This window comes from Gastrolobium bilobum, unplaced genomic scaffold, assembly GCF_033153095.1.
Source record: "Gastrolobium bilobum isolate Gb01-03AN ecotype WA unplaced genomic scaffold, APGP_CSIRO_Gbil_v1 utg15022, whole genome shotgun sequence".
Lineage (NCBI taxonomy): Eukaryota > Viridiplantae > Streptophyta > Magnoliopsida > Fabales > Fabaceae > Gastrolobium > Gastrolobium bilobum.
The window spans coordinates 17,376-34,268 of NW_026899864.1; the positions used below are offsets into that span (position 1 = coordinate 17,376).

Below are 16,893 nucleotides of genomic sequence, written 5' to 3' on the forward strand. Positions count from 1 at the left end.
AACACTTTCACATTTCGGATGGAGACAGGCTATGATTGACGAAATGAGTGCTCTTCAGCACAATGATACATGGGATATGGTCTTCCGTCTGGGAAATCAGTTGTTGGCTGCCGCTGGATTTATGCTATTAAGGTTGGTCCTAATGGTAAAGTAGATTGTCATAAAGTCCGCTTAGTGGCGAAGGGTTTCACTCAGGTGTTTGGAGTAGATAATGGTGACACTTTTTTCCTTGTGGCGAAGATGTCTTCTGTTTGCCTCTTTATTGCCATGGCTGTTATCTGCCACTGGCCTCTCTATCAACTTGATATTAAGAATACTTTTCTTCATGGTGATCTCGCGGAGGAAGTTTATATAGAGCAACCTCCTGAGTTTGTTGCTCAGGGGGAGTCAGGTCTCGTTTGTTGTCTCCACAAGTCTCTATATGGCCTCAAGTAATCTCCACGAGCTTGGTTTGATAGATTTAGCAGTGTTGTTCAACAATTTGGTATGACTCGAAGTGAGGCTGATCATTCTCTCTTTTATCGTCATTCAGCTTTCGGGTCTATCTACTTGGTGGTGTATGTTTGATGATATTGTCATCACAAGTAGTAATCATGGGATTACTCAGTTGAAGCAACATTTATGTCATCATTTTTAGACCAAGGATTTTGGGAAACTTCGATATTTCTTGGGAATCGAGGTGGCCCAATCTAAATATGGAATTGTGATATCTCAGAGGAAATATGCTCTGGATATTCTTGAAAAGATTGCTTTTTTAAATTCTAAGTCTGCTGATACCCCAATGGATCCAAAAGTCAAGCTTCTACCGAATCAAGGGGAGCCCTTTTCAGATCCAGAAATGTATAAAAGATTGGTTGGAAAACTGAACTACCTCAGAGTCACTCGGCCTAGCATTTCATTTGCAGTTAGTGTGGTAAGTCAATTTCTTAATTCTCCGTGTCAAGATCATTGAAATGCCGTCATTCGTATTCTCAAGTATATCGAGGCATCTCCAAGAAAAGGACTTATATGAAGATAATAGGAGATTTACTAGTGGATATTGTGTCTTCGTTCGAGGCAACTCGGTTTCCTGGAAAAGTAAGAAACATAATGTATTTGCCAGATCAAGTGCTGAAGCAGAGTATCACTTCATGGCTACTACTACTTGTGAGCTCATTTGGCTTAAGCAACTTCTTAGAGAGCTCAAGTTTGGAGACAATGGACCAGCAACCCTCATTTGTGATAACCAAGCAGCACTACACATTTTTTCCAATCGTGTGTTTTATAAATGAACCAAGTATGTCGAGATAGATTATCACTTTTTTTGAGAGAAGGTCTTTTCTGGTGAAATTATGATCAGTTTTGTACCATCTAACGATCAATTAGCAAATGTATTTACTAAGTCTTTGAGGGGCCTAGAATAGAGTATATATATAACAAGCTTGGTGCTGATAATTTATACGTTCCAGCTTAGGGGGAGTGTTATATATAATAGAAGTAGTATAAGGGAGTTAGTCCCATATCATGTATTTTAGATTGTATTTAGTCAATAGTTATATATATAATAACCTCCGTTGTGCTATTACACCCACGGATTCATTCAAGTGTTCCTTTCGTCGTCGTCTCTTGTTACTCTACAATTTGCTTTCAGAATATGTGTATACAGACAAACACATGCATTATAAGAAATTAAAAACATTATAATAACTTTCTGTTTCTATTGTCACAAGCATTCCACTACAGACTTAGAGTTTTCCAAGGACATAACAAGGGAGTCCAAGTTGTTCTATATTGGGGCGTTATTTTGATCAATGACACTGTATTGCTTCTGCAGTGCCGGATTAACACATGAAAACAGCGATTGATGATGCTTCTTCTTCAATTTGACTCCAAACAAGAAAGACCTCAAGGGTATTCGAGCACGATTTGGTGACTGTTTCGTGGACCCATGATTATTATTAATCCCAATAGCTTGATCAAGCTCATCTAGTGTCTTCTCAACATCATTTTTCATTCCCTTCACAAGGCTAAGACCTGCTTGTAGTTCACTTGCAACCTTACTGTTCTCTTGTTTCATGTTGATAATCTCACCCTGAAACTTTGCAGCTTGATACCCACTTATTAGCTCTCCTTTTTCAGCACCAGATTCTGCATTACCTGCTCTTGCTATTTCATCTTGGATGTTGCACAAGGATGAATATCTACCTTGCAGTTCGTCCTGCAACACTGCATTATGTTCCAGCCACAGTGATAACTCAGTTCTTATCTCTCTCAGGTGTCTGAATATTGGCCTAATCTGAGATTGTATGGACTGATGTCTAGAATGTGAGTGCCCTTCAGACCTATTGTTTTCCTTTATTCTCCTCAGCTCTGCTTTTAAGTCTTGGATAGAGTTTTGAAACTTTTGAATCTGATGAACTGAAGTGCTAAACCTCAACCAAAACTCTAGATTCTCCTCCAACAGGTCATCGATATCTGAACGGAATTTCTTTTCCAAGTTTGAAAGGTCATGGCGCTTATCCTGGTCTGCCATTAGCTTCTCTAAGGTAGATGATAAGATAAGATTTTCTTTGCTTTCAGATTCAACATGTTCGGCGAAAGAAGTTCTCACTGTATTTGCCTCTAAACTTAAAGGTGAAACTCCAGATTCGTGCATGTTAGCTTCATGAGCTCCTTTTTGAAGAAGCGCTTCATGGGGGGTATATTTATATTCAGTGGTAAGGGTGTAGGGACTTGCATCAGGATTTGTGTCTGGACCGTTCAGCTTCTGATGTAAAAACTGTATCTCTTTGTCCTTCGTGCCAAGAGCATTCTTCAATTCCCTTAGCTGCAGGGACAATTCTGCATTAGTGGGAGTAAAGACCATTGTCCCCACTATATAATGTTGAGTATAAAATTCACATAAAGCATACCCATACACTATATTTAAGGAGAAATTATTGTATCATTTTTCTTCATCCTGTGTTGATGTTCAATTTTTACAAAAATAAATGCTGCTTTTCTTTCTTTCTTCTATAATATTCATGCATGTGGGTGTTTGTTCCATTCTTCAAAATTTAAACACCACTGCTAATAATAAAACCATACATTTACAATGGTATCATTTTTTGTTTTCAAATTTCTTATCATTGTACCAATTTCTAAATATATATCAGATTTGATAAGATGATTGTACTATTAAGTAAAATTTAAAGATTGATCATTGCTTACCTGAAGTGCCAACTCAAAAATGCTGTCCCGGTTTTTCTTTTCCACATCATTGAGCTTCACTCTGACATCCTTGTAGTTCCTTAAAACTGATGTGTACTCCTCCAACAGAATCTTTTCTCTATCATCTAATCCACTTATAAACATCTGCCTCCAGTTAGGTTCATCTTCCTCACCAATATCCAAATCCTGAGATTCAATGTCGAGATTGCTCACTGTGTCAGACATATCATCCTTATCCTGTTGTACCTGCTTTTGAATCCTTTTAGTCATAAAATTACTACTTTCGCTCAAATTGGACTTGTTATCATCCACATTTGCAGCAGCATCTTCATTTATTGTCTTCACATCCTTCATGACCGTTGAGTCTTCAACTGACAATTCATCACCATGTTTTTCATCAGTAGCACTTTTCTTCTTCTTGTAAAGTACCAGATTCTCATCCTCCACATCTGGCTTCATATTATTCAATTTTCCAGAAAGGAGCTCAAGATTACAGCTAGCTTCAGTAAAGTGTGTTTGGAGGCTTTTGCCTTGGGTTTTGACACTTCGGTTGAGAAGTTTAACTCTCCTCAATTCCTCCTCCAATTCTTTTAGCTTCTTGTTGGTAACTTCTGAACCTTCTATGAGCATTTCCCTATCCTCTTCCAACTTCCTTATATTTGTCTGAAGTTCATCTGTGTCTGAGCTCAGTCTCTTTACCAAACCAGTCTGAGAAGAGACTGCAGTTTCCAAGTTAACAACCTTATTTACAAGCTCATCAATGCACTCAGCCATTTCAGTCACAGTGAGGTTGTTACCTGAATCTTCCTCCAATTTTTCTTTAATCTTCTCTCGCAACAGTTCAATATCATGCTCCTCTTGCTCCAAGCTAGCCATCTCTTCATCTATGTTTTTTTCTTCTGTTCTTATGCAACATTTGTCCTCATTATCTTGGTCTTGTTGACTCATATATTTAGAAATGAATTGGTCTCTAAGGTTTTCAAACATCTCATGAGCTTCCTTAACCCTTTCATACTCCACTTTAGCTTCTTTAGATGATTGTGCTTGAATCTCTTGCAACTTAGCCAGGGTCTCTTGGCATGATTTTAGAGCTCTGGCTGCCATTAAAGCTCGAGCATCATCATCTTCTATGACTGTACCAACACCAAACTCATCTTGCAAGCTGCAAACTCTTTTTTGCACAGATGTGATCTGGTCTTCGATTTCCCAGTACTTTTCATAGGAACGTTCATACAAACTCCTTACAAACTCTTTCTCAGTCTGCAACGCCAAAATATCTTTCTGAAGCTTGTCAATTTCAGCAAGTGCTGCAACCTCGGTAAGACCTGATCTTGGAGCTGTTGGAACATATTTTGCATAGCTAGTACTCCTCTTAGGTGGGCCCTTCCTAGAGAGCAACATGGAAGGGCTTCTAAAATCCTTCTTAGGGATCTTGGGAACTTGAGGAACAGTCACTGATTTATTTATTTGATTGTTGGAGTCTGGAGATGATCGATTTGTTAATGTATCAGTAACATCATCATCATCATCTTCATCAATTTGACATGGAACTTGTTCTGGGAAGACACTGGCAATAGTGCGGTTGGCACTTTGGAGCTCCTTGGATAAATGATCATATCTCTCTGCTAAGGCTCTATATGCTCTAAAGGTTTCTTCCACAAAATTTACTAGCTCTGGCCTCTTCTTGTAATACATTTCTGCTCTCTTGGCAAATGAGTCCCCATCATCATGCAGGATTCTGAGGGTCTCAGTCACCTTCTCCTCCATATCTGTTATTAATAGTTTGCGTATCATTTTGACAAAGAATTTTATTCGAAGGGATAAAGTATAATTATACAGATGAGAACTTCAGCTATAGGAAACAAGGGGAGGGCTTATGCACCTATGAAACATATAGAACTACATTTGACTATATATATATATATATATATGATTTTCATCTATTTTCCTACATTCCTATCATTTTGCTTTATTTCTCTAAAATCATCAATTAAATTCTACACTATACCTTGTTATGTAGATATATCATATAGCAATCGGAAAATGGTGAATAAATAAGAAAAGTGCAATATTGAAGGAAATGCATCATTTTTTCATGCATGTAGATTGCCTACCATATTTGGATGAATCAACAAGATTCCAAAATTTCCAAATAATTAGTTTGGGAAATCAAGACAACATGAGAATGGAGGTCATTCTAAAATCGCCTGAAAATTGATACCTCCTATGTTCATGAACCTAATGGCCAACAAAATATGTTTGCTTTGATAGGACAAGTGATGATCGTTGAGGAACAATATGTACATATTATTACTAACAAACGTACCTTGGAGGCTTTGTTCCAGCCATTTCGACTGCTTTGTCCTTATGTGGCTTGCCCACCACCAAGAATATGCATTGCTTGCTGCCCTTTGCAACATTTTTGTCTTAGGTAACAATCATACACATTCAACCCATTCAGGTAAAAGTAAAACCTTAACGATGAAGATGAATGAAACCAAACAATGTGACTCAGTCAAACAAAATTTCTGATCAGAGAAAAGCTATGATTTTAATTATCATGGTGATTAATGGAATTATGGAGAAAAGAAAAACATAAGCTCCTATGTGGTACACATGGAGTGGAGGATACTTCGCCACAAGCTTACGTGTAAGGTGTTGGCTTCTTTGGAGATCTCAAAAGTTGGAGGGCTTAGTTAGGACAATTTCTCCACTTAGTGTGGGTGTTGGTTTAGCCAGGCTGGTCCTTGTTGGCAAACGTTAGGGAAAAGGAATTTAACAAATTTTAGAGGCACATTTCACCATTCAAAAAAAATATGCATGGAGAATTCAATACTTAAAAGAGTAAGTTTTTCTTATGGGATATTGGCAAAGTTGTTAGTTGTTAGTAAAAACTAACAAATTTGTTCTTAATTTTGAAACCCAAAATGGGAGAAAGGTTTCTAGTAGCTACTTTCCTTTTGTAAAAATAGAATAATCGTGAATAAAAATGTTTAAAATTAATACTACAAAATTTTATATGTTGGTTATATCTCTTATAATTAGTAAATTCTAGGATATTCGCAATCGACTTCTGTTAATAGTTTATTTGCGAGGATATTAAGTTGTGCAGTTTTAGTAACAATTATTGTTGAAAAAATAATTATTTCAAGAACTTTTCCATCAAAAGTGTTTTGAAACATAAAATACATATTTAATGTAATACAGTTATTTGATTATTATTTTTTTGTCTTTTTTACTTAGTTTATTTTTTGTGAATATGTCAATTTCTGGCCGTGGGCAATCGAAAAAGAGTGCCTCAGCAGTCAGCCCTCAGGCTCATAGTAAGAGAAGCTTGCCTAAATGACATTTGGTATTAGCCTTGTAAGAATAGGAAATAAGTTGATCCTATACGATACATAGCACCTTTGTTTTTTTCCATCTCCATCCTTCTCTTATTGACAAAAAAAAAAAAAAAGAATGAGGCTCTTACGAGTAAGCTCAGAGATTTCAATACAAAATTAATTTTTCTTTAAATAGTAAAAGAAGCTTGCCTCAATGACATTTGGCATCTTGTAAGAATACGCAAAATGAGTTTTATCCTATCATATAGTCACATCTTTTTAGTTTTTTCCCGTCCCATATTAACAAAAAATAAAATAAAGTGAAGCTCTTGGAGTAGTGGGGTCAATTCAAGCCAACACGTTACGGTTTGAATTGATTTTTTTTTTTTTTTTCTCCATATATTCTTCGACCCACAATTAAAGACTAATTCTGTTGAGGCGAGAGATTACATTAAGTGAATAAATTTTCTTCTGACAAAACATTTTTCATACACATCTAGAGATTGAATCTCTATCAACATATTTAAAGAACCCAAATTATTTACCAATTGTGCTGAACTTGTTAGTATATTGAATTTTAGATTACTCTGTAATAAATTTGGTGTGATAGCTTAGTCTTAAGTGGATTACTTTAGTTGGGTTGTTGGTTCATTTATTTATACAATTATAATTTAAAGATGTTAAATTTTAAATGATTTATTAAATTATTTTTTATTCAAAAAATAAAAAATAAAAAAATTAAATTAATTGTTACTTAAACTATATAAATAGTTATTTTAAAAATAACATTTAGGTAAACTCAAAAAATTAAAAATTATTATAATAATAATTTGAAAATGGATTATCTCGTGTGAAAAAAAAAATTATATGATCATGTAAGAAAATTACTATCATACAAAAACAAATCAACAGATTTTATAATTATTTATTTTAATATTTTTTCTTTTATTATCATTAATTCATATTTATATAATTATGATTTTTCATATGATCGTATATATTTTATTAACAGGAGAGGATCATGTCCTAGTAATTTTGAGTTGGTCTGGTAAGCCGAATCACGACAGACTGGATTAAGTTGGACCAGATTTTTTTTTAAATTTTAGTTTCAACCCATACATTTCATGAGGTTATTTGGGTTCGTCGTCAAGTTTGACTTATTTTCACACCCCAATAGAGATAAAAAAAAAATGTAATGTAAGCGCTAATGTGCACGTCATTGTTTACAAGACTAGCGTATAATCTAAAAGTATAAGGCGAATTTACACAAAAAAAGAAGAAAAAAGAAGTATAAGACGATGAAATTTGAGATCAAGTAATTTATGGTAAGAACATCTTCACCAAGCATTTCAGAGAGTCCAAAACTTAGAGACTAATTGTGTGTTTGCATTAGATTGTTTTAAAAAAATAATTAACTCTTTAATTTCTTGAGAAAACTTAAAAATAATTATTTCTCTAAACTAAGCTATAAACAAAGAAAAAAGTGTGTATCATTTTAAAGAATGTAAAGTTGTGTTATTTTAAGTGAGAGAAAGAGATAGATAAAGGAGGAGAGAGAGTAGATAAAAAAATAAAAAGGTGTGGATCCCACATCTTTGTGAAAGTGAAAGAATATAAGTTGTGTCATTTAAAAAGATAAACATTTTTTCCATAAACAATATTATTTACAAAAAAAAAAAATATGCTATATATTACCTTAATGAGAATTTATTGTAGAATTACATATTGTCTACCAAAGAGAAAAACCTCACCTATGCGAGTATATACTCTCAAGTTGAGATTAAATTCCCAAGCCAATATATTAACTACATGTTCTAAGAAGGAAACCCAACAAGAACTGTAATTAACCTTGAATCCTCAAAGGAAACGCTAAATGGTAATAATATATTGGACAAATAGAGACACAAGCCCTTTAGAGACTTTTGATTACTTGCGGATATATACAAAAGTGTGCTAATTTAACTATACACCCATGCGAACCTCAAAAACACACACATATATACAAAGTACACCCAGGTTACACAAAATTTATATACAGTTATATACAAATTTGAGTACATGATTCAGCATTTAACCAATCCCTATATCTACATAAATATTTACATCAACGAATAGCAAGCTCCAAAATCACACTTCAACATGCATTCATCCAATCTTTCTCCTTCTCCCAATTCCGCCTCAATGTTTTTATTCTCGAAGTCTCAGAGCAGACACCATTCTCAGACATTGCTAAAAGCATCACAACTGCTTTATTTTTTACCATATCTTTGCTCCTCATATATTTGAATTAACCGTTTACTAATCATATTCTGACATCACATCACATCACAGCCTTTCTTTTTTTCTTTTTACAATATTTACATTATACAATTGTGTATTGGCTAAAGATCACAAAGGAGATTTTGTCATGAAGATGCAGGATCACAATGATGAATATTTGTGCATCAGGTATTTCGAAGAGAAGAAAGCCAGTTTTCCACATATTTCTTGCTCTCTGCGAATAGAGGGGAAAAAGCATAAATGTTATACTTCTAGCAACCAGAATAAAAAGAAAATCTGAATGCCATATAACTACCAAAATATGCACAAAGTCCAAATGAACAATAATCTCACATGTCAATCATACTTCATAAGTCTGAGTGCACTCTCCATTGGATTTAAAACCAGTTCATTACTGTCAATAGGATTGTTGATTTCAGATAAATGGCTCATGGGTCATGGACGCAAAGGCAGAATAATAAATCCTACCAAATCTTAAATTTTATTCTAAGGTTAAGAAAACTTAGCAAGACCAAATGAATAAAAATCGTTGAGTTAAAATCCTATAACCCCCAAATCACATTTGCCTCTTATGGACAAATGCAGCATGATTGCCAAATTCTGTGCTTATCTTCATTTATAACAAAACGAAGTAACGTTCTCTTCAAGACAAGAAAATAAATTAGACATAACATTAAATGCCAAATGATATGCTACAGAAAACATTTGCTTAATTCTAACCAAAAGATTACATCAGCAGCACATGAAAGGTCACTTATCTTTCAAGATTAAAAAGAGCAAACTTTTATGCAGTTAAATAAAGTAAAGAACCAATGCTTAGACCTGTGCTTTGAAATCAGCATTACATGCACAAACCCCAACAAAAATTTAAAGGCAACCAACATTTTGAATAGCTTTTACATTTTTAACAACTATTCAATCCAAGTGCATGCATTCGAATTCCAATGATCCATTAAATTAAACAGAACATAAAGATAAAAACCAAGTGGACAACAGCACAAGGGTAACTCTTAAGAGATTAAAATAAAAATACTCTTACCATCTGAATAACTATCTGGAAAATTCCCAACACCGCTCAGTAAGTTGCTTTTAGGATCCTCCACGATTCTACCATAATCTCGTCCATAACATGGAACCAGAACAGCAAAACTGTTATCTGTTTCATCATCATTTGGGAAATCAGGTCCATGAGGCTCTAACCAGCCAATTGACCAATCAGAGTCATCAGATTCAGAACCAGAAACCCATCCACCATCAGATGGAACCAAAACAACATCATGTTCCCTATCTATCTTCCTCTCTTCCCTACTATGCCATTTGCGCTTCACCCTCCTTGATGAGGAACCCATATTTGCCTGAACCAAAGGAAATCTCAAAACATCCGATTCCCACAAATTCAAATCGGCAGAAGAATTTAAAGAAGACCCATTTGTGATTCTTGGCTCTTGATGTTTTCCACTCCACAACCACCACGAGAGATTGGTAAAAGCCACAGACATTTACGCACTGTGTCAAACTTTTACAGCAAAACTCTTTCGAAGCTAATGAGTAGAGGCTCCTCTTGAACGCGTAGCACCCTCTTGTTAAGAAAGCCTATTAAGAAGAACTCCATTAGTAACTATGAATCAACAAAAACGGAAAGCTAGCACACCATCTAAATTGAAGTGAAAACAATGTTGAGGACAGAAAATTAGGAAATCCAACGTTTTAATAAAGCACCCGAAGAAAAGAAAAAAAAAAGCTTTCAACCGTGAAAAGAACCCCTTTTCCTCTTAACACACACACACACAAACACTCAGAGAAAAACGAATTGTTTTACCAATCGAAATCAGAAAATGTTTGGTGCTACTTGAATTTCAAGCACCACAAGCAAGTAGAGCATGATTTTATAGCTTTGCTATTGATGGTGTATTCGGCCGCCAAAATAGCGATTCACAGGTTGACCAACACGAATTCACAACAAGCATCTGTCCTAAAATATGTGAATTGTACATTGAATGTATATACAACCAAAACCAAAACCAAAACCAAATCAGTACTCCAAAGTACATTGAATAAAGACACCCATTTTCAAAACAACCAGAATCAAGAGGATAAAACTCTCCTTGACACATAGTCAATACAATAACAGATTCAAAGAAGAAAACCAAGAAAACAAAACGAAACGAAAACAATATAAAAAACAAAAAACAAAAACTGAAATAGCAAAGCTTGAAATAGCCAACACTTAAAACAAATTTTCATCGTGGGAACCATCAAGGTAATCGAATCCCATCCTAAGCTTACAATTTAACTCTGTTTTACAATAAAAGCTTGGATTATTTAACAAAAAAAAAAAAAAAATACAGCTTTAAACACACAAAAACATGTCTTTGTTTCCAAATCATATAAAAACAAGCTGAAATAAAAGAAACCCAGAAGCTGAAACGACAAAGCGTGTCTTGAAAGTACGAATTTTTAACGAAGTTTCAATCATGCAAAGCATTCAGAAACCGCTATTTAAGGAAGGAAAAAAAAAAAAACAAGGAAGAGAGAAACGCCATTAATCAATCAGTATATACCTTAAAAGTTAAAAACTCAGAAAGTCTCTATTTCCAAAATTTCTTATAGTACAATCCAATCGGAACCCACGTTTTCATGAACAATTCGTCTTTTTATAATAATGGCTTTCAAGGGTAAAAGGGAAGAGGAAGAAGAAAGAGAATCACAATTTCTATACGGCATCCAGATACCGTTGGATGATTCTGAATGTCAGGTGGCGTATCAAAAACCGTTCGATCAGTCTGAGCTGTTCCAATAATAATATCACTTGGCATAAACAATAACAACAAGTGACAAATCACCACGTGGACAGAGTAAATTGACATGACAACAGAAGAGTTATTATAAGTTGCAATCAGTTCCACAGAATGAAATCACCGATGAAGTACACGTGGCAAGTGAAAGCAATGTTGTCATAGAGTAAATTTTCGATAAACAGATGTAGATTCATCCTTATTTAAATGGAAAAAAATAGGGATAGGGAAGAAAATAATTATTAAAATAATAGTAATAATATAAATATGTAATTTTTTTATATTTAATAAAAAAATATAAGGAATAGTCAGTATATCCGTATATTGAAAACATTTTACATGATGATGAAATTTGAGAATGAAGGAGCACGTGGAATGGAGGCACACGCGATCCAAACCCGAATGGGGAAGAAGGTGAAGATGAAAGTGGAGTCCAAGTCCATGGTCATAGATGTGGTGCCGGGTGGATGCTGATGAAGTAAACTTGGTGAGTTCGAGGTACATATTTTGCATTTACGTGGATGTGTGGTTCAAGGAACACCATTTTTTTATTTTATTTTTTTTCCTTTTAAACTTTACCCACTTGCTAAGAGTTTGAAGCTTATGGTTCAGGACCTCTATTATTTTATGATCAGATTAATGTAAATACTTTGCTTTTAATATTGACTTCGTAATAGTAAATCATTTTAAGTTTAGTTTTGATTCACGTTCAGCTTAGTATTTTATATATATTAATTAAATCATATATTGTCTTGTTATAGATGATAATGAATAATGCAAAAAAGTTTTATAATAAGGATAAATGAAAATTAAACTCTTCAAAAATAATTATTTGTCATGTAAATAAAAAACAAAAAAAAACTATATATATATATATATATATATATATATATATCAGTGTTTTAAAACTCGGATCGGTCATCGACTCGGTCGAGGTATTGGGTTATTGGTTCAACCGAGTTCAACTAAATTTCCTATTCACATATTAAAAAAATATAAATATATTATATTAGAAATTCACGTAAGAAAACTATCAATGAGCTTCAAAAAATAAATTGGTTCTCAATGATAGCAAATATTATATATTTCTAGACTTCTAGCTCTAGATCATATCCTAACATTGAATTAAAATTGCAATGTAAGCTAAATGCACCTTTTGTGCCTTGATATAAGGCAGATAAACTAAATCATAATAACAAATGGTAGGCATCAAATATACACTAAGGAGAAAGTGTCAAACGTTGATACGAGACCATTAGTATTTATCTCTACTTAACTTTTTGAGATCATTATAAAATGCAATTAAATTACACAAAAAACTGCACTAATCCAAAATACTTCCTATTTTCACTTTACTTTATAATCATATTTACCACAAAATATAAGTATGATTTAATTCAAGAGTTCTCAACAAACGAGAAAAGAAGAAGAGGGTCAACCGGTCTAAATCGGGTCACCGAGTCTCATTCGGGTCAACTGGTCCAAACTAAGCTGATTACAAAACTGATCCAAATGATTGCTCGGACTAGAAAATCCACCTAGTCATCAAGACCCGAATCAACCTGCCCGGTCCGAGTCGATTTTTAAAATACTAATATTATACACTTTTAATTGCATTTTACCTCCAAGTTATTTATGTGAATTAAATTTTACATAAGAACAAAAAAAATATAAAAAATCAAAGCAAGAAAGGAGAAAGTGGGACTTGGTCACAGCGTAGCAGCAAGCCAGCAACTGTCCCTGGCCCTCTGTCTAAAATTGTAGTTTGTCTTGCGGTGTTATCGGAACCAATCAAGTGGCTACATACCAGTCAGGTCCAGATGAGGCCAAATCAGAACTCCAGAGGCAAATCCATCCACGAAGGATGATTTTTAAAATTCTCATCCACAACCAAGGGGCAAAAAGCTTAGCTTCGGTGTTGGATTATTATCTTATATCTGTCTCACCCTAAACAAATGGTCCACGAATTTCCACCTTTAGACACAATTATTGTTATTGCATCATCAAAATATATCAATTTCTTCCTTAATCATCCATCATGAAAAGGCGTACTCATCCATTATGAAAAGGCTACTATTTTTTTTTCCTCTTTACTTTTTGTCCAATAAATGGTTGTGTATATTAAATTAAACCTCCCGGGCCAACCAATTCACGTGTCATGTAGTATGTGCAACTTGCTTTTTGTGATTGGAATGTCACCACCGAACAATTTCTGATATGGGTCCACAACTAAACATAATCAGCATTGCTTAATTATTAGATGTTTTATTGATTTCAGGGTAAAAACGGTGTAACAGCATTGCCCATGTGATGTCATAATCCAACAATAATATGGTATTAACTAACAAAAAACAATAATACATCGTATTACATTATCAAAGTATAAGTATGTGAATGATAGAGTTCATAAAGATTTTAGTATTCTCTAATCAAACTCGTAGTTATAATTTCTTCATTGTATGTAGCTAATAAATGCTATTCTAGTACCATATTCATGAATCAAATGCTATTAAAAAAAAACACCCATACTGAAAAATACAACATGTCCAATGGGCTGGTGTTCGCAATATTTTATCCATCTAGATTCGTTAAGGATATGCAACATTTCTATTTATATTGATTTACGTGATTTCCAATTAAGGTGATGCAGAAAATGCAATTTAAATAAGAAGAAAAAAAAGTTGAATTATACACAATAAAAGTTGTTTCTTCTTCTACTGTTTTTTTTTTTTTTTGAGAAGTGTCTTCCTCTCTTGATTAACTTTTTGTTAATATAGCTATTTTTGGTACTAATTATACATATGTACAACTCTAAAAATATAACGACAAAGGTTCTAAACCAGACTATCAAACATATTCCTACATAAACATAAAATATACATAATGATGGATTGAAGGGTCAATCTTGTCACCGCCTATGGGAATATTTCTTTAACTGACTAGACCCAAATGGTTGGGGTCATCATCCCTATTTTTGTAGCATCGTCCTCGACTACATCTCAAAAACCAAGCATGACCCAAGAGAGAAATGTTAAAGAGATATAAAATAATTAATTTATTTTCACCCAATGCTTTAAGATTTTGGGTTGAAGTGGCGTTTATCATGGTATCAGAGCTTCAGTGAATACGAGGTCACAAGTTCAATCCGCATTGCTCCACTTTCAGGTAGAATTAAGAAAAACACAAGGCAGATAAAAAAAATGGACTTGTGTCATATCCACGCTTCAAGCCCAAAGGGATCTTACGTGAGGGGGTGTGTTAGAGAGATATTAAAATAATTAATTTAACCTCACCCAATGCTTAAAGATTTTGGGTTGAAGTGACATTTATCAAGAGACATGCCAAACATGAGGCGTGACCTGGGAGAAGAGAGACACGCCCAGCATGAGGCGTGACCCAGAAGAGAGACACGCCCCATCCAGGGCGTGACCTGGGAGAAGAAAGACACCTCCATTTGAATGTTTTGCAAATGGAGATGGATCGCGTAAAAGAGGAAAATAAAGTTATGAGGAAAGTGATGGAACAACGAATGAAAGACTATTGTGATCTACAAACGAAATTTGTTGTCATTGATCAAGAGAACAATAAAGAAAAGGTAAATCTGATTTTTTTTCCTTTATAATCTAATCTTCATCGTTCTTTGATCCTTATTTTAAATTATCTAATAATAGATCACACATAGAATCTCTCACTTCAAAATAATGCAAACATGAGTTGTGAAGGACCACCCTCAACGATTCCTGAGATCTTCGATAACAAAATTCAAGCATCTCTATCCCCAAGAAAAAGTGTTGATGATAGTATTAACAAGAATGAATTGAATGTATCTCTAAGGTTGAGGACAAGCACAAGTCAACAAGAAAAGAAGGTAAATATAGAAGAAGAACTATCAAGTTTTACATCTGCGCAGAATAACAAGTTACGAAGGATTCATGACTTGTGTGCTACGCACAAGTCAACCCATCTCTCTCCTGGTCACTATAACACCTCGCATATTTAATTGTGATATTAAATGCTAAATTGCGAGTTAGAGGATTTAATTAGTGAAAATCCTGAGGTTTGGGGTCAAATTAGCCATCAGGGGCAAAATGGTAAATTGACAACTGTGTAACCCTGTGCCGTGAAATGATAAATTGGAGTTTAATTTGAGGAAAATAATACTGGAAATGGATTCAGTACGAAATTTTGAGTTCGTATGTATAATTTGAGAAATTTTGATGAATAGTGATTTTATCGGATAAAATACGACAGTATAATTGCACCGGTAAGTGTGAAAATGGAATTAATATTTGAGGAAATAAGAACATGTGGAGTTTGGATAAAAATTATGGATTGTGAAATTAGTGAATTAAAATGAACGTTTTAAGTGAGTAAAATGACAAGTAGGACCCACTCCCACTTAAGTGAGTGAGTTATAACACATGAGAGAGAATATTTGTTCACAAAAAGAAAAATTAATCTTCTGTCTCCTCCAATTAGCCCCACCATCGTGAAACTCTAAGGAAGGCAAAGCTTGGAGTTGTGATCTTTTCATTTTATTTTCTAATTATTTTTAGGAGAAACTTCCAACTACAAAGTTGTTCCCCACACCATTGTCAGTGTGTTTCATGTTGAGAGATTCTTGTGAGGAGCATTGAGTGAAGAGATCTTCTCCCTCCTAGTGGTGGCGGTTTTGAGGCCAGAAGTGGTGGTTGGTGGTGGTTTTGGATTATTCAAGACTTGAAAATTATTCTTGGGGAATCTTGGAGCTAGTTTGTGGTAAGTTTCTACACTTTCATTTAATTTTTATAGAGATTGAAAAATGGGTTTATGTTTGGTGATATGTTGATGAGTTGAAATGGTTAGGAGCATTAAATAGAGGTGGATTGAACCCATAAAATTTATGAGATTGAACCCATAAAATTTATGGTGATGTATAACTTTGTAACTTAGTGAAAATTTGATGGAAAATGATGGAATTGTTGGTTGTAGTCTTAAATATGGTTGTTGAAGATTATGTGTTGGGTGTTGGTGTCATCAATTATGGAATTAAATGAAAGGTTAAAGTATGATATAACCATTGAAAAACCCCTAGGAACCATTGTCTTTACGTATTGATTATATAAGCACATTTGAGAGAAATTGTCGTAAGGTACCCATAGAGTATGTGGAATGGTTTTATAGTGTTGGATTAAATGGTGAGGTTTGTTGTGGGTTGTCAAATCATTGTGACTTGTGATCAAGTTGTTGATGATCATTGTTGTATGATCGTTGTGGGTTACCTCACAAGTATTCGATAGAGGTGGATTGAGCTTGGAGCTAATGTT

The 16,893-nt window shown here is 34.2% G+C and overlaps 2 protein-coding genes across 2 annotated transcripts; both read right to left on the reverse strand.

The window, feature by feature from the left end:
- Positions 1–1,765: 1,765 nt before the first annotated feature.
- Positions 1,766–4,983, reverse strand: LOC133293999 (protein NETWORKED 2A-like). Its single transcript, XM_061492640.1, has 2 exons — positions 3,190–4,983; positions 1,766–2,806 (listed from the first exon to the last, which is right to left on the reverse strand). Exons 1-2 carry the CDS (start codon positions 4,981–4,983, stop codon positions 1,766–1,768), a joined length of 2,835 nt encoding a protein of 944 aa, XP_061348624.1.
- Positions 4,984–8,371: 3,388 nt separating this feature from the next.
- On the reverse strand, positions 8,372–11,461 carry LOC133293998 (uncharacterized). Its single transcript, XM_061492639.1, has 3 exons — positions 11,354–11,461; positions 9,832–10,385; positions 8,372–9,006 (listed from the first exon to the last, which is right to left on the reverse strand). The coding sequence occupies exons 2-3, from the start codon at positions 10,289–10,291 to the stop codon at positions 8,957–8,959; spliced, it is 510 nt and encodes a 169-aa protein (XP_061348623.1). The 5' UTR covers positions 10,292–10,385; positions 11,354–11,461; the 3' UTR covers positions 8,372–8,956.
- Positions 11,462–16,893: the final 5,432 nt, after the last annotated feature.

Coding starts and splice junctions, on each gene's coding strand:
- LOC133293998 (XM_061492639.1), bottom strand. CDS start 10,291: ATGTCTGTGGCTTTTACCAATCTCTCGTGGTGGTTGTGGAGTGGAAAA. Junction 9,007..9,831: donor TCCAGATAGTTATTCAGATG/GTAAGAGTATTT, acceptor CTCTATTCGCAG/AGAGCAAGAAATATGTGGAA.
- LOC133293999 (XM_061492640.1), bottom strand. CDS start 4,983: ATGATACGCAAACTATTAATAACAGATATGGAGGAGAAGGTGACTGAG. Junction 2,807..3,189: donor TTTTTGAGTTGGCACTTCAG/GTAAGCAATGAT, acceptor TTGTCCCTGCAG/CTAAGGGAATTGAAGAATGC.